Consider the following 24,980-nt stretch of genomic DNA (forward strand, 5'->3'; position numbering starts at 1 on the left):
TCGCCATGACATCGCCTCGAAGTGTGATCGGGATTTCTATTGGAGAATCAGTTTTAGCCTACCTTCATACTGTACTGTCTTTGGTAAGGGTAAGGCATCAGGGTACAGAAGCCATTGGAGAAAGCAGATGATTGCCGGAGTGCCGGGATTGGCTCTGCTCAGCTGTGACATCAGCAAGCTTCCTACTCCCTCCTCCTCCCTTGCGCCCTCTCTCTCTCGCTCTCTTTCTCTTGCTCTCAATTAAATTACATTCAATTCAAAGGGCTTTATTGGCATGGGAAACATATGTTTACATTGCCAAAGCAAGTCTGCCTTTCTCGCTCAGTATTTTTCTCCTTTGCCTTTCCTCCTCAGCATCTACTTCTGATGCCGTGTGTCTGTGCTGCTGGGGCGACTGGGGCCTAACGCGCAGGGCCCTTCCCCCGATTCGCTGCACCTTCCCTGGGTCTCTATCTCTGACACTTCCCCCTGCCTGTCAGCCTGCCTGGATACCTCCCCCACCCCCCGTAGGGAGCAACGACGTTCCGCTTCACTGGGGAGCCGTTCGGGAATTAGCAATGCCCAACCCCGGCATCCTTTAGCCACTTGGAATATCTCGGATTTCTGCATCCGTCCGTCTGTCTCGCTATCCATCTGTCGCCGGTCTCCCTCCATCCGTGGAGGGGGACAGAGGAATGAACTACTGCAACCATGATTCAAGGTAATTATTTGTGCCTCCTCCTTTCTATCCTCTACATCCTCCCTCTCTTCTCCTACCCGCTTATGCTAGTGCATGGTAATAAGCTATCTGGCACATCTGTGTGTTTGTTGCTTAGGCTAGCATATGTTTTTTCTACCTATAGTGTGATGACCTGGGGATTTGTAAAGGGAGGATAGGTGTTCACTCCACAGCTGTGTATGTAGCACTATGAAAGCCACGTCCAGCTCGGCAGGGTTGCTTTTGTGTATGTGTGTCTGGTGATGGCTGTGTGTGTAGTCAATAGTCGTGTCTCAAGGTTATACCCACTCTTGTGTCTCAATACTAAATGTGCTAGAATTCTGTGAGGTCTAGTGTATTATGTTCTAGACTAATGTATTGGCTGAAATAATGCCAACTCATTTCAGAATGTGTGAATCAGTTACCCATTCACCGATGGTCCTAACATCATATCAAGAGGACATTTTCAAACCATTTTAATTTGTGTTTTCATTGTGACATTGGTTGGTCTATTCTCTATTTGTTATATGTCTATAACCCAAGCCATCATGGTAATGATAAAACATGGTAGATATTAAACAGTATAGTTGCATTCATTCACCATCAGCTAATACATCCCTTTCTGATCAGACATCATGTCAACACGGTAGGCATTGCTAACAAAACACATACACATATATGGTCTAACATTACGTGGTCCTCTGTAGCTCAGCTGGTAGAGCATGGCGCTTGTAACGCCAAGGTAGTGGGTTCGATCCCCGGGACCACCCATACACAAAAAAATGTATGCACGCATGACTGTAAGTCGCTTTGGATAAAAGCATCTGCTAAATGGCATATTATTATTATTATTATTACTTACTTGCAGGTTGCTTAGGCCTGCTGAATGAATGGCTAACACAAGGAGTGTAATAGGCTTTATTGATAAAGATTATTTGTGAAGCATGCCATTGATGATATGTCATTGACGACTGAACCATTTGTAGACTTGCATGCCAAGCTGGCAGCTCCTAGGCTCTAATACAATTGAGATGTCAGCCTTTCTCGCCATTCATCAATGAGAGCTATGGTAGTGTAAGTCTCAGTGCCCACGTGCAAGGTGCACTATGGGATTGGAAGGTCTTAGGGAACAGATAGGCAGAATGGACAGAAATAGAGATGGCTGTGAGACGCTATCCATAGTAGAGAGAGGGAGGGCTCTGCCTAGAGTTTCTCTGACTCCAGTTGACTGCTATTCAGTGCAGTGTTAGTGTACAATGTTTTATTAAGTCGTCCATTAAAGAATTTGGAGTGGAGAGGGAAAGTGAAATAGTCTAAAGTAACTTCATCCCCAAGAAGTACCCTCTCCTTTTGTCACTGGCCTTAAAAAACATTGGGCATTGGTGAAAGCAATAGGGTAGATGGATGCTCCCTGTGAACTCGTCTCACCTGTCCAGCTCTTTCACATCAGTGCAAATGAAGGAAAAGGGACAAAGAGAGGAAGCCATGGGAGACTATTGAGATGCATTTTTTCTGCTCATTGTGCTTGGCATAAACTAGGCCTACACCAAAATATCAAAACAGCTGAATAGAATTCACCCTAGGAGGTTCCCCAGTAAAAATCTGGGGCTGCAGTGTACCATAATTACTATATACAGTGGGGAGAACAAGTATTTGATACACTGCCAATTTTGCAGGTTTTCCTACTTACAAAGCATGTAGAGGTCTGTAATTTTTATCATAGGTACACTTCAACTGTGAGAGACGGAATCTAAAACAAAAATCCAGAAAATCACATTGTATGATTTTTAAGTAATTAATTTGCATTTTATTGCATGACAAAAGTATTTGATACATCAGAAAAGCAGAACTTAATATTTGGTACAGAAACCTTTGTTTGCAATTACAGAGATGATAAGTTTCCTGTAGCTCTTGACCAGGTTTGCACACACTGCAGCAGGGATTTTGGCCCACTCCTCCATACAGACCTTCTCCAGATCCTTCAGGTTTCGGGGCTGTCGCTGGGCAATACGGACTTTCAGCTCCCTCCAAAGATGTTCTATTGGGTTCAGGTCTGGAGACTGGCTAGGCCACTCCAGGACCTTGAGATGCTTCTTACGTAGCCACTCCTTAGTTGCCCTGGCTGTGTGTTTCGGGTCGTTGTCATGCTGGAAGACCCAGCCACGACCCATCTTCAATGCTCTTACTGAGGGAAGGAGGTTGTTGGCCAAGATCTCGCGATACATGGCCCCTTCCATCCTCCCCTCAATACGGTGCAGTCGTCCTGTCCCCTTTGCAGAAAAGCATCCCCAAATAATGATTTTTCCACCTCCATGCTTCACGGTTGGGATGGTGTTCTTGGGGTTGTACTCATCCTTCTTCTTCTTCCAAACACAGCGAGTGGAGTTTAGACCAAAAAGTTTAATTTTTGTCTCATTAGACAACATTACCTTCTCCCATTCCTCCTCTGGATCATCCAGATGGTCATTGGCAAACTTCAGACGGGCCTGGACATGCGCTGGCTTGAGCAGGGGGACCTTGCGTGCGCTGCAGGATTTTAATCCATGACGGCGTAGTGTGTTACTAATGGTTTTCTTTGAGACTGTGGTCCCAGCTCTCTTCAGGTCATTGACCAGGTCCTGCCGTGTAGTTCTGGGCTGATCCCTCACCTTCCTCATGATCATTGATGCCCCACGAGGTAAGATCTTGCATGGAGCCCCAGACCGAGGGTGATTGACCGTCATCTTGAACTTCTTCCATTTTCTAATAATTGCGCCAACAGTTGTTGCCTTCTCACCAAGCTGCTTGCCTATTGTCCTGTAGCCCATCCCAGCCTTGTGCAGGTCTACAATTTTAACCCTGATGTCCTTACACAGCGCTCTGGTCTTGGCCATTGTGGAGAGTTTGGAGTCTGTTTGATTGAGTGTGTGGACAGGTGTCTTTTATATAGGTAACGAGTTCAAACAGGTGCAGTTAATACAGGTAATGAGTGGAGAACAGGAGGGCTTCTTAAAGAAAAACTAACAGGTCTGTGAGAGCCGGAATTCTTACTGGTTGGTAGGTGATCAAATACTTATGTCATGCAATAAAATGCAAATTAATTACTTAAAAATCATACAATGTGATTTTCTGGATTTTTGTTTTAGATTCCGTCTCTCACAGTTGAAGTGCTTTGTAAGTAGGAAAACCTGCAAAATCGGCAGTGTATCAAATACTTGTTCTCCCCACTGTAGCTAGTTAGTTGGCTAGCTAGCACAAAATGGCAAGTTCGTATTTCTTGATCCAACCCAAAAATTTAACAAAGAGTTATATACACACATTGCCTTGTTGCTACCAGATCCACTAGACAAAATCATCAGACAACGTTTATTTCCTGTTTATTATCTATTTGCTCTGGTGGTGTTAGCTACATTTGGCTAGCACAGCAAATAACCACAGAGCTAGCGTGTTGTGAAGGTAGAGAAAGATCAGCTTACCTTGTTAGCCAGCAAGATAGATTAATTTCTCTCACGACAGCCAACAATATAGCTAAACTAAATGTAACTGCCATACGAGTCCAGTGTTTGATGGCCACATTGTTTACATCAAAGTTAGCTAGCAGCAGTAATTACCCCGCTATTAACCTTTCTCCCCCCTCACCAATCTGTCTCTCCTAGCTCTTCGTCTGCTTCCTCCAAAAGGCAATTATATTTTACCCAGGTATATTGCCCACTTAGTTTCAATTAAGGAACATACTGTAGTTTTAATGAACCGCTAGCTTGTGCTAGGTGTGTATTATGAACCTCACATTACGAGATCTAGCTAGTGGTTTGTTTAATGCAGTAAAGCTGGACTATAATACAAATGCTAGCGCTGACAATGTTGAACTGCATATTAATTAAACCAGGATGATACATTTACATTTTTGTCATTTAGCAGACGCTCTTATTCAGAGCAACTTACAGTCGAGTGCATACATTTTTTATACCTTTTTTTTCATACCGGTTGGGAATTCGAACCCACAACCCTGGCGTTGCAAGCGCCATGCTCTACCAACTGAGCCACATGGGACCTATATATAACATGAAGCAAACAAATAGCAACTTTTTCAAGCAACGTATTTTTTTAATTAAATCAAAATAACCTTAAATTCCTTTCTGCATACCCTCATGATAGTGATATTTGCTAATACTATCTGTCTCCTGTGCGTGTCATCCTTAATAAGGCCTTCCTTAATTACAAGGGTAGGGCTAGCGGACTAAACTCCAGTCCAGGAAGTTTATGATGAAAGTGGAGTTTAGTCCGCTAGGGTAGGGCTTGCATTAATCCATTTCATGATGGCATGTAAAGTACTGTGGTGTAGCTGTAGAAGTCAAATCTGGTATCCTTCAACATGGTTATCGTCATTAATTGAAAAACCCACACACTGATCTTGCCAGTATCGATCAGCCTTTTATTTCAACTTATTAGCAAATGATTCCCACACACATACGTTATCTCAGTTGTGTGAGTGCTTTTCCAATTTCTAATAGTGGCATTTCAAATGGAGAAAGCATCTCAGCAAAATTCCCACGGGGGGCCAGTATGCAAAATAAAATAAAAATAATGTATGCACTCACTAACTGTAAGTCGCTCTGGATAAGAGCGTCTGCTAAATGACTAAAATGTAAATGTAAAATGTAAACAATGTGTGAGGATTTGTTAATCCTGTTTCAGTATAGAAATGAAAAGCCACATGTACAAGTGCATTGGACATGCCCACAAGGCCAATACTAATCCCATCACGTCTGCATTGGGCATGCATGCCATAAATAATCTCACATCCTCTGTAACCAAGAGGGTAGAGCACGGATAGTGGAGGCAAGAGACAAATACCCCGGAAAGTGACCACAGTAAAGGGTCACTTTTACAGTATTACTGGGCTGGAATAACAGACTGCACACACACACACGCCCTATGGGTCCCCAGCCCACCCTATGGGTCCCCAGCCCACCTTATGGGTCCCCAGGCCACCCTATGGGTCCCCAGGCCACCCTATGGGTCCCCAGCCCACCCTATGGGTCCCAAGCCCACCTTATGGGTCCCCAGCCAACCCTATGGGTCCCCAGCCCACCCTATGGGTCCCCAGCCCACCTTATGGGTCCCCAGCCCAACCTATGGGTCCCCAGCCAACCCTATGGGTCCCCAGCCCACCCTATGGGTCCCCAGTACTAGGTTAGTCCACTTCTGCTCCAAAGTCACCTCAAACAGGACTGTACCAACATGGGTGCCCTCTGGGGGACATAGGCCCTGAGCTCTGAGCTGTGGCTGTGTCCACACATTAAACTGTATCAGGGTGTGTTGTTTTTTCCAGTCTCTTTGACTCTTTGGTGGTCCTCTGTAGCTCAATTGGTAGAGCATGGCGCTTGTAACGCCAGGGTAGTGGGTTCGATCCCCGGGATCACCCATACGTAAAAATGTATGCACACATGACTATAAGTCGCTTTGGATAAAAGCGTCTGCTAAATGGCATATTATTATTATATTATTACAACACTGTATGATGCCAACCCTGGAGGGGGCTTGGCCTCCGTTTTGGCACAGAATGGCCGCTGTAGCTAGATTCCCCCACAGCACTGGCTCAATGGAGTGTTTCCATTGACCACTACAGGCTTTTCTATCCTTTCCGTTTAGTCTTTGGTTGTACAAATGTGGTGATTGTGTTCCTAAGTTACGCATCCTACCTTTGTAAATGTAGTGACCGCAATTTAATCTTCCTCTTTAGTAATTCATTTTATGCAACTTGTATAACAAAATGATTACTTCTGACATGGTTTGTTGTACTACACTCCCCTCCGTATGTATTTGGACAGTGAAGCTAAAACTTTTAATGTGGCTCTATACTGCAGAATTTTGGATTTGAGATCAAATGTTTCATATGAGACAACACAGAATGCCACCTTTTATTTGAGGGTATTTTATACATATCTGTTTTACCGTTTAGAAATGAAAGCACTTTATTGACAGTGCATTCTGAAAGTATTCAGACCCCTGGACTTTTTCCAAATTTTACATTACAGCCTTATTCTAAAATGGATTAAATGATTTTTTCCCCCCTCATCAATCTACACACAATACCCCATAATGACAAAGCTAAAACAGGTTTGTAGAAACTTTAGCAAATTTATAAAAACATAAAAACATAAATACCTTATTTACATAAGTATTCAGACCCTTTGCTATGAGACTCGAAATTGAGTTCAGGTGCATCCTGTTTCCACTGGTCATCCTTGAGATGTTTCTATAACTTAATTGGAGTCAGTCCACCTGTGGTAAATTCAATTGATTGGACATGATTTGGAAAGGCACACACCTGTCTACAGTGCCTTGCAAAAGTATTCATCCCCCTTGGCGTTTTTCCTATTTTGTTTCATTACAACCTGTAATTTAAATGGATTTTTATTTGGATTTCATGTAATGGTCATACACAAAATAGTCAAAATTGGTGAAGTGAAATTAAAAACATAACTTGTTTCAAGAAATTCTAAAACATAAATAACGGAAAAGTGGTGCGTGCATATGTATTCACCCCCTTTGCTATGAAGCCCCTAAATAAGATCTGGTGCAACCAACTACCTTCAGAAGTCACATAATTAGTTAAATAAAGTCCCCCTGTGTGCAATCTAAGTGTCACATGATCTGTCACATGATCTCAGTATATATACACCTGTTCTGAAAGGCCCCAGAGTCTGCAACACCACTAAGCAAGGGGCACCACCAAGCAAGCGGCACCATGAAGACCAAGGAGCTCTCCAAACAGGTCAGGGACAAAGTTGTGGAGAAGTACAGATCAGGGTTGGGTTATAAAAAAATATCAGAAACTTTGAACATCCCACGGAGCACCATTAAATCCATTATTAAAAAATTGAAAGAATATGGCACCACAACAAACCTGCCAAGAGAGGGCCGTCCACCAAAATTCACGGACCAGGCAAGGAAGGCATTAATCAGAGAGGCAACAAAGAGACCAAAGATAACCCTGAAGGAGCTGCAAAGCTCCACAGCGGAGATTGTAGTATCTGTCCATAGGACCACTTTAAGCCGTACACTCCACAGAGCTGGGCTTTACGGAAGAGTGGCCAGAAAAAAGCCATTGCTTAAAGAAAAAAATAAGCAAACACGTTTGGTGTTCGCCAAAAGGCATGTGGGAGACTCCCCAAACATATGGGAGAAGGTACTCTGGGCAGATGAGACTAAAATGGAGCTTTTTGGCCATCAAGGAAAACTCTATGTCTGGCGCAAACCCAACACCTCTCATCACCCCGAGAACACCATCCCCACAGTGAAGCATGGTGGTGGCAGCATCATGCTGTGGGGATGTTTTTCATCGGCAGGGACTGGGAAACTGGTCAGAATTGAAGGAATGATGGCACTAAATACAGGGAAATTCTTGAGGGAAACCTGTTTCAGTCTTCCAGAGATTTGAGACTGGGACGGAGGTTCACCTTCCAGCAGGACAATGACCCTCAGCATACGGCTAAAGCAACACTTGAGTGGTTTAAGGGGAAACATTTAAATGTCTTGGAATGGCCTAGTCAAAGCCCAAACCTCAATCCAATTGAGAATCTGTGGTATGACTTAAAGATTGCTGTACACCAGCGGAACCCATCCAACTTGAAGGAGCTGGAGAAGTTTTGCCTTGAAGAATGGTCAAAAATCCCAGTGGCTAGATGTGCCAAGCTTATAGAGACATACCCCAAGAGACTTGCAGCTGTAATTGCTGCAAAAGGTGGTTATGCACGCTCAAGTTTTCTGTTTTCTTGTCTTATTTCTTGTTTGTTTCACAATAATATATATTTTTAATCTTGAAAGTGGTAGGCATGTTGTGTAAATCTAATCATACAAACCCCCAAAAATCCATTATAATTCCAGGTTGTAAGGCAACAAAATAGGAAAAATATCAAGGAGGGTGAATACTTTCGCAAGCCACTGTATATAAGGTCCCACAGTTGACAGTGCATGTCAGAGCAAAAACCAAGCCATGAGGTCGAACAAATTGTCCGTAGAGCTCAGAGACAGGATTGTGTCGAGGCACAGATCTGGGGAAGGGTACCAACAAATGTCTGCAGCATTGAAGGTCCCCAAGAACACAGTGGCCTCCATCATTCTTAAATGGAAGAATTTTGGAACCACCAAGACTCTTCCTAGAGCTGGCCGCCTGGCCAAACTGAGCAGCATCATGCTGTGGGGATGTTTTTCAGCGGCAGGGAGACTAGTCAGGATCGAGGGAAAGATGAACGGAGCAAAGTACAGAGAGATCCTTGATGAAAACCTGCTCCAGAGCACTCAGGACCTTAGACTGGGGCGAAGGTTCACCTTCCAACAGGACAGTGACCCTAAGCACACAGCCAAGACAACGCAGAAGTGGCTTCGGGACAAGTCTCTGAATGTCCTTGAGAGGACCAGCCAGAGCCTGGACTTGAACCCGATCAAACATCTCTGGAGAGACCTGTAAATAGCTGTGCAGCGACACTCCCCATCCAACCTGACAGAGCTTGAGAAGATCTGCAGAAAAGAATGGGAAAAATCCCCCAAATACAGGTGTGCCAAGCTTGTAGCGTCATACCCAAGAAGACTCGAGGCTGTAATCGCTGCCAAAGGTGCTTCAACAAAGTACTGTGTAAAGGGTCTGAATACTTATGTAAGTGTGACATTTCTAAAAACCTGTATTTGCTTTGTCATTATGGGGTATTGTGTGTAGATTGATGAGGGGGGGAAAAAACAATTTAATCAATTTTAGAATAAGGCTGTAACGTATCAAAATGTGGAAAGATTCAAGGGATCTGAATACTTTCCGAATGTACTGTATCTAGTCCCCGCATTTAAAGAAGTCATAAGTATTTGTACAAATTCACTTATGACACATTTTGTTGTTGTTTTGGCTCTGGATACAATGGCTATGATGTTAAAGTGCAGACGGTCAGCTTTAATTTGAGGGTATTTTCATCAACCGTTTAGAAATGAAAGCATTTTTTGGACATAGTCTCCCCATTTTAGGGGACCAAAAATATTGGAACAAATTAACTTATGTGTATTAAAGTAGTAAAAAGTGAAGTATTTGGTCCCATATTCATAGCACACAATGACTATATCAAGTTTATGTCTGAATGGTAATGGGAAATAATGGGGGGGTAAATTTGCATAAATGTATTGTGTCATTTTGGAGTCACTTTTATTGTAAATAAGAATAGAATATGTTTCTAAACACTTCTACATGAATGTGGATGCTACAATGATTACGGATAATCTTGAATGAATCGTGAATAATGATGAGAGACAAAGTTACAGAGGCATAAATATCATACTCCCCCCAAAAATGCTAACTTCCCGTTGTTTTAATGGTGAGAGGTTAGCATGTCTTGGGGGTATGATATTTGTGTGTCTGTAACGTTCTCACTCATTATTATTCACGGTTCATTCAGGATTATCCGTAATTATGGTAACGTCCACATTAATGTAGAAGTGTTTAGAAACATATTCTATTGTTATTTACAATAAAAGTGACTCCAAAATGACACAATACATTTATGCTAATTTACCCCCCCCCCACCCACCCACCCACTGTAACACATAAGTTAATTGAACTCAAATGGTTTGAGGAAACGAACCGGTTGCCTTGACTCATTTGAGTAAAGTAACTCAAACTATTTGAGTTATCAGCACTGAGATAGCCTACTCTCTCCAACTCACTTTCTCTCCCGCTACCCTTCTTTCCTTCTCCTTTAGGACTGAAAAAACGCACCAGGAAGGCCTTTGGGTTACGAAAGAAGGAGAAGGACACAGACTCCACGTGAGTGTGCACGAGTAGACAGTTTAACGAGCAGAATGAAGCACTGAGACATCAAAACATTGCATAATTCAGCAGCTACATCAGGATTTACTTTGGTAACACTTTATTTGGTTGTAAATCCATAGACATGCAGTTGCTATGTTGCTCTATGTAGAACATCAATAGATGGGATATCCAAATAAAGTTGTTTTATTTTTATTTGATAGCTATTTGAGTGGTCATTCAAAACATATTTTTGAGTTTTACACCAATATTTTTCAAAGTAGTCTTACCTGATGATTCTGTCCTTTCCTTTGTTGTGTGTCTATACAGGGGCTCCCCTGACAAAGATGGAGTAAGTATGAGAAAGGTAGACTATGGGGTAAACAATCGATGTGATGTCATTGATACTCTTATCCTCACTCTTCTTTGTTTGTTTACTTCACTGTCGTTTAATGCATCTCATTTGTGAATAGTGCTGTTGTTGTTGTTGTTGTTTCAAGCTATGGGTATATAAAATGCTTGTTGTTATGAGAGTTTCTCACTCACACGTTCCATTATCACAGAAAAAGACCAACGGGGCTCCAAATGGCTATTATGGGGAGATTGATTGGGACCGATATGTAAGTACATATGTACAACACAGTGCAGTAAGTAATCCCTCTATAGTGTCAGTGATTAGTAGTAATACAAAGGGTTAGTGAATAAGCAATAACAGGTAGTGACCCCCTGGTTGTCAAAACTCAAACTCATGACGTGACAAATGAATAGGGTCTAATAACTAATGAGTAGTGACTAATAACTAATAAATAGTGACTAATGACTAATGAATGGTGACTAATGTCGAGTGACTAATGAATAGTGACTAAGAACTAATGAATAGTGACTAATGACTAATGACTAATAACTAATGAATAGTGACTACTGACTAATAAATAGTGACTATTAACCAATGAATAGTGACTAATGACTAATGAATAGTGACTAATAACTAATTAATAGTGACTAATAACGTATGAATAGTGACTAATGAATAGTGACTAATGAATAGTGACTAATAACTAATGAATAGTGACTAATAACTAATGAATAGTGACTAATAATGAATGAATAGTGACTAATTAATGAATAGTGACTACTAACTAACTAATAGTGACATAACGACCAATGAATAGTGACAAGTGACTAATGAATGGTGACTAATGACTAATGAATAGTGACTAGTGCCTAAAAATTAATAACTAATGGCGTAACTAATCACTAGTGACCAGTGACTAATAGCTACTGACTAGTGACTGACTAATGGCGTAACTAATGACGTGACTAATACAAATTTAGAAAATATATAACAATTTCAGAACCGCTGATGCAATAATTTGCTTATAAAGATGTTTCAACCACAATGGGGAAACCACATTCTAAACGTTACTTCCCACAACCAGACGTCACTTCCGCTTCTGCTCCCTACGACTTTCCTGATTATGGCAATCAATCATCCTCATGTAACATTGAATTTGGATTCAAAATGTGATCTCTCTTTTCAGAATCGTACATTAAGTTTGTGTGAGTCTTAACAAACAAGCATCTTCAAACATCTCCAGCTATAAAAAACACAGGACTGCAGTTTTTGTGTGCATTTCTTTAACCACAAGCATGAGAGAAGTGAATGTATTTGTTGTTACACGATGTCACAAACAATAATTTTACCACTTACATATTTACTTCCTGTTACAGGCCACTCCAGACGTGGACGCTGAGGGCTTCAGTCTCAGACCCGGAGAGGAGAGAGAAAATATCCTTTTAGATGATCAGATGTAGTCCATGTGGAATGGCTAGCTAGTTAGCGGTGCGCTAGTAGCGGGCATAGTGTAGGTGACGTCACCTGCCCTGAGACCTAGAGAGGTACTGTTGTCCTGCCCTGAGACCTAGAGAGGTACTGTTGTGCTGCCCTGAGACCTAGAGAGGTACTGTTGTCCTGTCCTGAGACCTAGAGAGGTACTGTTGTCCTGCCTGAGACCTAGAGAGGTACTGTTGTCCTGCCCTGAGACCTAGAGAGGTACTGTTGTGCTGCCCTGAGACCTAGAGAGGTACTGTTGTCCTGTCCTGAGACCTAGAGAGGTACTGTTGTCCTGCCTGAGACCTAGAGAGGTACTGTTGTCCTGCCCTGAGACCTAGAGAGGTACTGTTGTCCTGCCCTGAGACCTAGAGAGGTACTGTTGTCCTGCCCTGAGACCTAGAGAGGTACTGTTGTCCTGCCCTGAGACCTAGAGAGGTACTGTTGTCCTGCCCTGAGACCTAGAGAGGTACTGTTGTCCTGCCCTGAGACCTAGAGAGGTACTGTTGTCCTGCCCTGAGACCTAGAGAGGTACTGTTGTCCTGCCCTGAGACCTAGAGAGGTACTGTTGTCCTGCCCTGAGACCTAGAGAGGTACTGTTGTCCTGCCCTGAGACCTAGAGAGGTACTGTTGTCCTGTCCTGAGACATAGAGAGGTACTGTTGTGCTGCCCTGAGACCTAGAGAGGTACTGTTGTCCTGTCCTGAGACCTAGAGAGGTACTGTTGCCCTGGTCAGACACCTAGAGAGGTAATGTTGCCCTGGTCAAACACCTAGAGAGGTACTGTTGCCCTGGTCAGACACCTAGAGAGGTACTGTTGCCCTGGTCAGACACCTAGAGAAGTACTGTTGCCCTGGTCAGACACCTAGAGAGGTACTGTTGCCCTGGTCAGACACCTTGAGAGGTACTGTTTCCCCGGTCAGACACCTAGAGAAGTACTGTTGCCCCGGTCAGACACCTAGAGAAGTACTGTTGCCTTGGTCAGACACCTAGAGAAGTACTTTTGCCTTGGTCAGACACCTAGAGAAGGACTGTTTCCCTGGTCAGACACCTAGAGAGGTACTGTTGTCCCGGTCAGACACCTAGAGAGGTACTGTTGCCCTGGTCAGACACCTAGAGAGGTACTGTTGCCCCGGTCAGACACCTAGAGAGGTACTGTTGCCTTGGTCAGACACCTAGAGAAGTACTGTTGCCCTGGTCAGACACCTAGAGAAGTACTGTTGCCCTGGTCAGACACCTAGAGAAGTACTGTTGCCCTGGTCAGACACCTAGAAAAATTACTGTTGCCCTGGTCAGACACCTAGAGAGGTACTGTTGCCCTGGTCAGACACCTTGAGAGGTACTGTTGCCCCGGTCAGACACGTAGAGAAGTACTATTTCCCTGGTCAGACACCTAGAGAAGTACTGTTGCCTTGGTCAGACACCTAGAGAAGTACTGTTGCCTTGGTCAGACACCTAGAGAAGTACTGTTTCCCTGGTCAGACACCTAGAGAGGTACTGTTGCCCTGGTCAGACACCTAGAGAAGTACTGTTGCCTTGGTCAGACACCTAGAGAAGTACTGTTGCCCTGGTCAGACACCTAGAGAAGTACTGTTTCCCTGGTCAGACACCTAGAGAGGTACTGTTGCCCTGGTCAGACACCTAGAGAGGAACTGTTACACTGGTCAGACACCTAGAGAGGTACTGTTGTCCCGGTCAGACACCTAGAGAGGTACTGTTTCCCTGGTCAGACACCTAGAGAAGTACTGTTGCCTTGGTCAGACACCTAGAGAAGTACTGTTGCCTTGGTCAGACACCTAGAGAAGTACTGTTTCCCTGGTCAGACACCTAGAGAGGTACTGTTGCCCTGGTCAGACACCTAGAGAAGTACTGTTGCCTTGGTCAGACACCTAGAGAAGTACTGTTGCCCTGGTCAGACACCTAGAGAAGTAATGTTTCCCTGGTCAGACACCGAGAGGTACTGTTGCCCTGGTCAGACACCTAGAGAAGTACTGTTGCCCTGGTCAGACACCTAGAGAAGTACTGTTGCCCTGGTCAGCATTATTGTGCTTCTTTTGGTGATGAGTGTTAATGTGTGCAGAGGGTCCCTGGTTCACGCCCAACTCAGGACAGACAGGGGTGGCAGCTATGTTGTTACACAGGCAACAGTCTTGGTACACTGACTGCTAAGCTATTGACCTGTTTAGCTAGCTGAGCGACACATTGGCCCAGTGGATCTCAATGTTAAATAGGCCAAATCAACCAGACACCCTCTCTATCTCTCTCTATCTTCATGCTCTACATGTGAGTGAACCTGACCTGCAGGACCAGAAGAGGGGCAGCAAGTGAAAACAGTCACATTAGAGTGTTTCCCTTGCCTATCTTTGTTGCATCCAGCCTAGAACGTTTTTAATACCATTGGTTTCAATTGAAAATGTAGGTTTGTGTAACCCCTAGTCACTGGCCAAGGGTCAAATCAGCAATTGAGCCTGGTGACAAGGTAAGAGGTGAGGTAATATTCAGTGAGATGTTCTAGCTTCAACAGTGAGATAAATAGTAACCGTTAGGATTTGGGATTGCATAATCTGATCCTAGATCAGGCAGAAGGTCTACTTCAGTTTCAGCAGGAGCAGTGTAGTTAGTAGGGTAATCTGATCCTAGATCAGGCAGAAGGTCCCCCTACACTACTCCTGTTGAAACTGCAGTAGACACCTAGAGAGGTACTGACAGTCAGACATGTAAGCTTTTATATCGCCGCACCATTTGTGCTCCAGAGACTATGAGCTTTGCGTCTGATAAAGTATCCATTTGTGTCTTTAGAACGGATGTATGCTAATGCTAATTATAAATGAGTTACCCGAACGATAGGGGACGGACAATCTTTACTCATTTATTTACTTAGAAATGCTTGGGCTGCTCTTTTGTCTACCTCTGTGCTAGTATTTCGTGACAGATTTGGTTATGGGTAATCTCTCGTGGACAGACGTACATAACATAAATGTATCTGATCCTAATCAAGGTTACACAATATTTGGGATCTGGGTTTACGAGATGAGGTTATTGGTGCCAAGATTACCCCTGTGCACCTCTGTAATTCAACCCTTGATTTGTCTCTCTCCTTTGTGCTCATTCTCTATGTGCGCTATATTATTTAAAGGCCCAGTGCAGTCAAAAATGGGATTTTCCTGTGTTTTATATACACTGCTCAAAAAAATAAAGGGAACACTAAAATAACACATCCTAGATCTGAATGAATGAAATAATCTTATTAAATACTTTTTTCTTTACATAGTTGAATGTGCTGACAACAAAATCACACAAAAATTATCAATGGAAATCAAATTGATCAACCCATGGAGGTCTGGATTTGGAGTCACCCTCAAAATTAAAGTGGAAAACCACACTACAGGCTGATCCAACTTTGATGTAATGTCCTTAAAACAAGTCAAAATGAGGCTCAGTAGTGTGTGTGGCCTCCACGTGCCTGTATGACCTCCCTACAACGCCTGGGCATGCTCTTGATGAGGTGGCGGATGGTCTCCTGAGGGATCTCCTCCCAGACCTGGACTAAAGCATCCACCAACTCCTGGACAGTCTGTGGTGCAACGTGGCGTTGGTGGATGGAGCGAGACATGATGTCCCAGATGTGCTCAATTGGATTCAGGTCTGGGGAACGGGCGGGCCAGTCCATAGCATCAATGCCTTCCTCTTGCAGGAACTGCTGACACACTCCAGCCACATGAGGTCTAGCATTGTCTTGCATTAGGAGGAACCCAGGGCCAACCGCACCAGCATATGGTCTCACAAGGGGTCTGAGGATCTCATCTCGGTACCTAATGGCAGTCAGGCTACCTCTGGCGAGCACATGGAGCGCTGTGCGGCCCCCAAAGAAATGCCACCCCACACCATGACTGACCCACCGCCAAACCGGTCATGCTGGAGGATGTTGCAGGCAGCAGAACGTTCTCCACAGCGTCTCCAGACTCTGTCACGTCTGTCACATGTGCTCAGTGTGAACCTGCTTTCATCTGTGAAGAGCACAGGGCGCCAGTGGCGAATTTGCCAATCTTGGTGTTCTCTGGCAAATGCCAAACGTCCTGCACGGTGTTGGGCTGTAAGCACAACCCCCACCTGTGGACGTCGGGCCCTCATACCACCCTCACGGAGTCTGTTTCTGACGTTTGAGCAGACACATGCACATTTGTGGCCTGCTGGAGGTCATTTTGCAGGGCTCTAGCAGTGCTCCTCCTGCTCCTCCTTGCACAAAGGCGGAGGTAGCGGTCCTGCTGCTGGGTTGTTGCCCTCCTACGGCCTCCTCCACGTCTCCTGATGTACTGGCTTGTCTCCTGGTAGTGCCTCCATGCTCTGGACAGTACGCTGACAGACACAGCAAACCTTCTTGCCACAGCTCGCATTGATGTGCCATCCTGGATGAGCTGCACTACCTGAGCCACTTGTGTGGGTTGTATGCTACCACTAGAGTGAAAGCACCGCCAGCATTCAAAAGTGACCAAAACATCAGCCAGGAAGCATAGGAACTGAGAAGTGGTCTGTGGTCACCACCTGCAAAACCAGTCCTTTATTGGGGGTGTCTTACTAATTGCCTATATAATTCCACCTGTTGTCTATTCCATTTGCACAACAGCATGTGAAATTTATTGTCAATCAGTGTTGCTTCCTAGGTGGACAGTTTGATTTCACAGAAGTGTGATTGACTTGGAGTTACATTGTGTTGTTTAAGTGTTCCCTTTATTTTTTTGAGCAGTGTATATTTCCACATTATGAGGTTGGAATAATACTGTGAAATTGTGAAAGTGATGATAATGCCCTTTTAGTGTAAGAGCTGTTTGAAAAGACCACCTGAAATTTCAGACTGTTTTGGTGGGATGGAGTTTTGGCCTTCCATAGTGACATCACCATGTGGTAAATTAGTTAATAGACCAATAAGAAAGAGAGTTACAAACCTCTCTGCCAATAACAGCTAGTTTTCAGTTCTCCCCTCCCCACTCCCAGACAGTCCTAGCTAAATTATTGCTTGAGAAATTGCTCTTTGCTAATAAGCTTCTTTTTTTTTACAGTGAGTGTTTTCAATTAAAATGGTAAGGTACTTAATTGTGACCCAGAAATGATTTGATATTGAGATAAAAACGGCTGCGTTGTACTTTTATGTCACCCTATGTAAAAGATGTTAACGCGTGTTCACCAGCTCCCAAAGGCAAGCAGCTCTTCATCTCCACTACCTTATTTAATGTCACCCTACGTAAAAGATAACTACATTATTTAATGTCACCCTATGTAAAAGATAACTACATTATATAATGTCACCCTATGTAACATATATTGTTATTTAATGTCACCTTACAGATGTAGGATCTTAATTTTATCACTCTTTTGTTGCTGAGAATTTTCAGGAAATGCAAACTTGTAAGGTATTCAAGGTTGAAAAAGGCTTCTAAAGTTTGTAATTTCCACATTAAAATGACAGACTTGATTTGCCCTAATGAAAAATGTATCAACCCCTACAAAAAATGTCCATGAATGATAATCCACATAATAATTCACATTTCCTGTTGCTGCAGGATTATTTTCCTGCTGTAGCAAACTGGCTCAAATTAAGATCCTACATCTGTATGTAAAAGATCTTCTTACTTAATGAGTGTTCACCAGCTCCCAAAGGCAAGCAGCACTTCTCCAGCGACTCGGAGGATGAGGACGACAACAGGAAGTTCAAGATCAAGATCAAGCCGTTGCCCTCCGACACGGCCAAGTGTGCAGTTCCCTCCATGGACGAACTGAAAGCTTCCGTAGGAGGTTTGGCTCTCTCTCCCTCTATGGTGAGCCCTTGATGTTCTAACTGGATGGAACTGGAGTATGGTGAAGTTGTCCCTAGATGCTGATTTTGGGTCAGTTTAGCATTTTTCCCGCTAATTGTTAAGTCTTGGATTAGGGGAGGGAAAGCTGACCCTAGAACTGTACCTAGTGAAGTAGGTTAAAGTGCAATGTCCCTGACCGGACTTGAACTTGGGTCATTATTACTAAGGGCCACGGCCTTAGCTGCTACTCCAAGAAAGCTAGCTCTCTCGGGTATATGAAGTATTAAATGAATCGGTTTGATGACACTGAAGACGGCTACAGATAATTCTAGCCAGTGACATGATCTGGAATGTACTGAACATCTGAATATCTGTCCCTCCTCTCACTTCCTCCCCCTCTTTCCCTTACTCTCTCCATCTCCCTCTCTCTCCCTCTCCCCCTACTCTCTCCCTCTCCCTCCCTCTCCCCCTACTCTCTCCATCTCCCTCTCTCTCCATCTCCCTCTCTCTCCATCTCCCTCTCTCTCCTACATCTGTTACTCTTGTAGAGGAGAAGTCCGGTAAGTCAGTAAAAAAATAATAAAAAAAAAGTGTATCTGTTTCAGTATATAGAAAAGGCATGGCATGAATTCACTTGGCTGTGGATTATTTTCTCACTTGGATTCTTTTTCCCATGCTGTAGCAAAAAAAAAACAGCGGGCAAAATGTTACACTTTTTGTTGTTGTTATAAACAGATTTTCTGTCATATCATCAGATTAGAACCAAACAATCATTGTTTTCACGACGACATCAAGAAAGACATCGTTTTGGTTGTTATCTGGTCAGGTATAGCCCAATTACAACCAGATGAAGATGTATTTTTCTGGTTGCTAAAAATACCTTTACAAAACGTCCTTTTCACAACCATAATGATGTCAGTGATGTCATTACAACCAGTTTTGCCCGCTGGGATAGGCTCTTCTATTTGAGTTGTTTAGCTATTCTAATTCCTCCCTCTGCATGTTATGTATGCTTTATGTTACTATGTTTTATGTTACTATGTTTTATGTTACTTTATGTTACATTTTCACTGCATGCCTTTAACACATTTTATTTTAGTTGATAACTTTACTTGAATCTCCCTTGACCAAAGCTAAAAAGAAAAACGAATGCGACAGCCAGACAGCCACTCAGAAAGTATAGACTACCGATAGCTGTCCATGGTGCTGAAATTGCGACACGTTTATGTGAATCGATTATAGGCTTTCTGTGGTACCAGGGCATGTAGCCTATAGCTTTGCTTTAGCTAATGGATAAATGTTTATTGGTAAGCTTATTTGATCGTAATTTTCTCATGTTAAGCCAAACATTTCACAAAGCTATACACGGTGTCACAAGGCTGCCATTTAGACAGATGGCTTGCAGCAAAAATGTAATTACTTGTTCAGTAATTAAAGTTGGAAATTCAAACATTGCACATTATAAAATTAATGTTCCATACAACAGCATACTAATCAGCAACCAATTGATTTAAAAAAATTATACAACTGTCCTGTATAGCTTACCTTAACCTGCATGACATAAGCCGTCCTCGCACTCTCTCCCAGCTTGGATAGAAATTTGCTGTGTGTAAAACCAGTCTATTCATGCCAAATAAGACAGTCAGTTCACCCTCAAAACACTAGCTTACCATGTTTCATTAAGCAGTGTAGCCTACTATCTATAGCTATATACAGTATTTAACTGCTATTTATAAACTCTTTATAAAAATACACATCAAATAGCCTAAGAATTAAGGAAAAAAGCAGTCGGCTTGAGGGTAAATTTCGCTACTATTGTTGAACTCAGCAGATTTTGTCTGGCTAACAGCCTACACAAATGGGCTGCAATCAAGTTAAATGAAATGAAATCCAATTTGAGGGACTCCTCTGGTCTTCTGAAGTCCTCCTGGCTGCTTCTCTCTCTCTCTCTGTCTCTTTCTTTCTCTTAGAAGAACGTATCTCTGTGTCTGTGCTTGTCTCTCTTTTTCTACGTAGAGGCCTATAGTAGCTACAGTATGCGACTGCGTCCCCTTCCATTTTTGTGTGCACATTTTTTCACCACGGCCTGTAGGTCCAGGTTGCTGGCCCAACTGTTTTCTATACCGAATACTGACAACCCAGACAGTCTTTTCTGAGACATTGTGCATGATATGTCCATTGCGCTGGACACAATTTAAACTAAGTCTTGAATGATGCATGCCAAGATATACCAGAGATAATGGACTGTTGATATTGCAACCAACTCAAACGCCCGTTCAACAGTATGAACAAAATCGCAAACCTCTTTTTTGGTCAGTTAAAGATGATAATCTGTTTGCATCTGCCAATGTATTGGCTGTCTAGTATCCAGATGACCTGTCACCAGAGCTTCTTATACAGTTCATCTCTTTGAGAATGAGAGGCTCATGTAAAGATGTTGCAGAACTGCTGTATTTGAATCACCACTCCCTTCTGTTTCCCTGCTGTTGCTATGGCAATCAAGCTGTTTTTAACCATTCCTGTAACTGTCGCTTCTGCGGAGAGATCGTTTTCTAAACTAAAACTCATAAAGAACTACCTAAGAAGCATTAGGCTCTCGGTCTGATATGCGCTTTTGAACACCTGAGTAAGCTCCCACTCATTGCACTGTCACCTTCATCGTCTTGACCACGGCATTTGTTCACCAATATCCCCTTACTTTCAATCAATTCTTTCATTTTCAAGGCCTGAGGCACTTTGATCAGTCACATTCTTGAAGGACAAGAAACAAATACTTAGCTTCCTAGTACATATGGAAATGAAAAAGGTTGAGGTAATGTAACCTACTAGGTGCTATGTTGTATTGACAAGCTGAGGTAACGTAACCTACCACGTGCTATGTTGTATTGACAAGCTGAGGTAACGTAACCTACCACGTGCTATGTTGTATTGACAAGCTGAGGTAACGTAACCTACCACGTGCTATGTTGTATTGACAAGCTGAGGTAACGTAACCTACCACGTGCTATGTTGTATTGACAAGCTGAGGTAACGTAACCTACCACGTGCTATGTTGTATTGACAAGCTGAGGTAACGTAACCTACCACGTGCTATGTTGTATTGACAAGCTGAGGTAACGTAACCTACCACGTGCTATGTTGTATTGACAAGCTGAGGTAACGTAACCTACCACGTGCTATGTTGTATTGCTGCGTTACTATATGTAGGCTTTATTACACAGTGTTGAAGTAAAGGGGTGTTACATTCTTTTCAGTTCTATTTGACTGATTTGTCACTCACTCTCTGACCAGGTCTGTTCTCTCTTCCTTTTTGCTGGTCTCAGAGACGCAGCCCGGTAAGTCGCCACCTGGTGGTTCATTTTAAAAGTGTCTGCATCCAAATCACTTGCAGGGAAATAAATTAATTATGAAGATTGTCTTTTGGAGTGCTGTCAATTTTAATTCTTTATACACCCAAACACTGCCTTTTCATTTCAATGCCTATGACATTTACCGATGACCTCACAAAATATTGTATTTGTTTCAGTTTTCATATATACTTACAGTTAGTTTTTCACTCTATTCTTTCACATTAGCAATTGTACAGGGAGACTAATCCAGGACCTATACTGTAATTACTGGTTGAACTGTTTACATTCATGTTTTGTATGTTAGGTTACGATTCCGTTTTACTGGTATACTGAAAAGTACTTTGTTTTCGTTGCAGGGCTCGATAAAGAGACACCTGTCTTGTAAGTACATTGTTTGTGGAAGTAGTGTAATGCTATCTGTAATTTGTTTTACAGTCTGTCAATGTCAACTGAATACACATACAGTACAGTATCTTGTCATAGTTCTACACCATCAGTTACGCTAGTTGTTTAAGGTTGGGATGCATACTGTAGTTTCAATAGTTTGAGTTAAGATGCACATTCAGTGGCTGTCAGTATAAATAATATATTATATTACATTATGATATATAATCTAATATCACTGGTATCGGTTGTTATTTCCAGGTGAGGAGATCGCCAGACCCAGACGCTCCACCCCTACGCCAAGCCCCGCCCCCGAGACACAAAGGTCAAAACTGTGCTAATGCTAAATGTTCTGTTTGGGAAAACAATTAAGCTGTTAAATTCAATTAAATAACAAAGTACAAGTACATCGCTGAAATCTTGATTATCAGAGTTGTAAAATTGTATTTACATATCTTTGATTTTATCATCTCTTGCAGTGAGAGAGTATCCCAAAATCGCAGAGCATCCCCAGCTTTCTTCAGGCCTCCTCCAGAGATGACCTATGACTATGAGACACACAGATATGATAGTAACAGAAATGACGGTAACTCTCACAAGAATAGTCTTCCTGACTGCATGTGTGTGTTTGTGTTGCATGGGTTTTAGCTATGTGTTAGTACAGTCAGTGGTATCTTGGTTGATTGCTCCTAATCACAATAATACTTTCTGTAGCTGTATTATCACCAGTGCTTGACTTGGACTGAAATAGGTGCCAGTGCTCATTTTGAGTGCCGGTAGTGCTTATACAGTGCCCTCAGAAAGTATTCATACCCCTTGACTTATTCCACATTTCGTTGTGTTAAAGCCTGAATTAAAAATGGATTAAATAGATTTTTTCTCTCTCACCCATCTACACACAATACCCCATAATGACAAAGTGAAAACATGTTTTTAAATTTATTGAAAAGGAAATACAGAAATATCTAATTTACATAAGTATTCACACTCCTGAGTCAATACATGTTAGAATCACCTTTGGCAGCGATTACAGCTGAGTCTTTCTTGGTAAGTCTCTAAGAGCTTTGCACACCTGGATTGTACAATAAAGCTGTACCCGCTTTAAGTTAGTTTTAACAGTGGTCAAGTAGGCTACTGTGGCTATTTGATCATAATGTAGGCCTACCAGAGTGGCCTACCATCAAAAACAATGGAGAAAATGTATCCCATAACATTTTAACATGGAAATAGCTGTTCTATCATTCAGCCTACAGTAGCAGCCAATGTGTGGTGTTCAATGTAGGCCTACATTCCATGAGACTTTGGGGGGGAAAAACATGCAGGGCTGAAAATGTTGTTGTGTTGTTTGATGCAAGAAACTACTTTACAAAATAAAATGCATTATTATTCCCATACCATTCAGACATATTATGCTACCCTCTGCCTATTGGCTACTTAGCTTATTCAAGCCTGTCTCAAAATACAACACTGCCCCTTTAAGACCCCCAAAAAAGCTCTTTACCTGACTCGCTTTTCAAAGATGTCTAGAAATGTACACGTTTTGTGCTCTTGTAGGGAGCAATCACTCCCCTATTGCTGACTACAAATGATCTATAACTGGGCTAATAACTCACTAACTAGCAAAGGATATGAACTAAATGTGCACAGGTGGCTACATGCAGCTCTCGCTTTGATCTCAAAACAAGCGCATCTACTCACGACCGCTCATGCTGTAAACAGTCCAGTTCAAAGTAAATGGCACAGATCCATATATGGCAGTGGTCTATTTGCAAATAGGCCTACTGCAGCTCTGATTGTTTGTGCCACACCGGTCTGTGTAGAGTACGGGCTTAGTCGTGCATGTCAAGGCAATAGAATCCTACTCCGATGTGTTCTGCCTACAACAAAATCTCTTGCATAATTAGTTTTGTTTCAGTATGTTGCATTGAAAGTGGCTAATATTGCGTTGATTAGATCACAATTGCCACAGTAAAGGGAAACGTTGATAGTGTTAACAGGGAAAACTCTAGAACAGTGGTCACCAACCTTTTCTGAGTTAAGATCACTTTGAGTCAAAATGCAAGCCGAGATCTACCGCTCAGATTTTTTTTAAACATTGCTTTCAAAAATGTAACCTATGCAATATTAACCAATTAAAAACAGTACTGTAGCAATGAGGTTTGTGCAGTAAGCTATAGGCCTAATGCATTATCACCGCATATTGGCTTTGCTTCAATTGCCCTGCCAATGCATTGTTGTTCGGGCTATTACATTTTTTTTGAGGTAGGCTATATAATCACACCGGTAATAGATCTGTTTTTGTATTACTTGTGAAGCACAGCTGAGTGAGTATACATTTAAATAATTAGCTTATTTATTTCTATTTTACTGGGCTGATGGTGCCTGTATCTGATGGTCAGTCTATTTTACTGGGCTGATGGTGCCTGTATCCGATGGTCAGTCTATTTTACTGGGCTGATGGTGCCTGTATCTGATGGTCAGTCTATTTTACTGGGCTGATGGTGCCTGTATCTGATGGTCAGTCTATTTTACTGGGCTGATGGTGCCTGTATCTGATGGTCAGTCTCAGCGGAGGGAGAGCACAGCAGACTGAGGGTCCGCCTCTCAACATCCCTACACTCTCCCTTTCCTCCACTGACACTGACCAAAAAGGGACACCGTCTTCCAGCTGATGGCAACTCGAGTCGCACCGCATTATTTCTGCCTCATGCACAAATTCATGTTGTTACTCCTATGAACAGAGAAAGTGAAATATTCCTCGATATTAAAAAAGACCCAAGCTGCTAATAATAACAACAACGCAAGCCTATAGATACACTTTCCTACTCATTCATTACTGCTGCAGTGCTTGTTGTAGCGCTGAGTGGCAATAGGAAGAACGCGCATTTTATGGCTTATAAAAGTGTTGAATACAAAGTGTTGACAGTGCTGAGTAAGAACTTAAACATGAACTCACTCAAAAAAACAGCAGCTCTTTGCTGTATTTGTTGACAGTCTCTCTAGTCATGGTTTTAAACGTTTTGAAATCTCACAGTATCAACTTTGCTGTAGCTTTATTTTATGCCTGCTACTTTACTGCAGACACGGTAATCTGAGCCATCCGATTGGCCAGCGGTAGGCCTATAGTGCGCTTGATTTGCTCTCTGGGCCCGCCGGGA

At 42.6% G+C, this 24,980-nt stretch overlaps 1 protein-coding gene across 4 annotated transcripts in view; it reads left to right on the forward strand.

The window, feature by feature from the left end:
* Positions 1-235: 235 nt before the first annotated feature.
* Positions 236-24,980, forward strand: part of LOC121580673 (SH3-containing GRB2-like protein 3-interacting protein 1) — a 65,795-nt gene continuing 41,050 nt past the window's right edge. For 2 of the 4 annotated variants that reach the window (XM_041895654.1, XM_041895655.1), the window contains exons 1-11: positions 236-700; positions 10,421-10,484; positions 10,797-10,818; positions 11,030-11,086; positions 12,198-12,255; positions 17,940-18,109; positions 18,637-18,648; positions 21,412-21,423; positions 21,795-21,819; positions 22,084-22,147; positions 22,302-22,408. In XM_041895654.1, coding sequence (XP_041751588.1) covers positions 691-700; positions 10,421-10,484; positions 10,797-10,818; positions 11,030-11,086; positions 12,198-12,255; positions 17,940-18,109; positions 18,637-18,648; positions 21,412-21,423; positions 21,795-21,819; positions 22,084-22,147; positions 22,302-22,408 — 601 coding nt within the window. In that variant the 5' untranslated portion in view covers positions 236-690. The remainder of the gene's footprint in view (positions 701-10,420; positions 10,485-10,796; positions 10,819-11,029; positions 11,087-12,197; positions 12,256-17,939; positions 18,110-18,636; positions 18,649-21,411; positions 21,424-21,794; positions 21,820-22,083; positions 22,148-22,301; positions 22,409-24,980) is intronic. The other 2 variants (XM_041895657.1, XM_041895656.1) reach the window with 2 other exon arrangements.

Source organism: Coregonus clupeaformis, chromosome 14, assembly GCF_020615455.1.
Source record: "Coregonus clupeaformis isolate EN_2021a chromosome 14, ASM2061545v1, whole genome shotgun sequence".
Classification (NCBI taxonomy): Eukaryota; Metazoa; Chordata; class Actinopteri; order Salmoniformes; family Salmonidae; genus Coregonus; species Coregonus clupeaformis.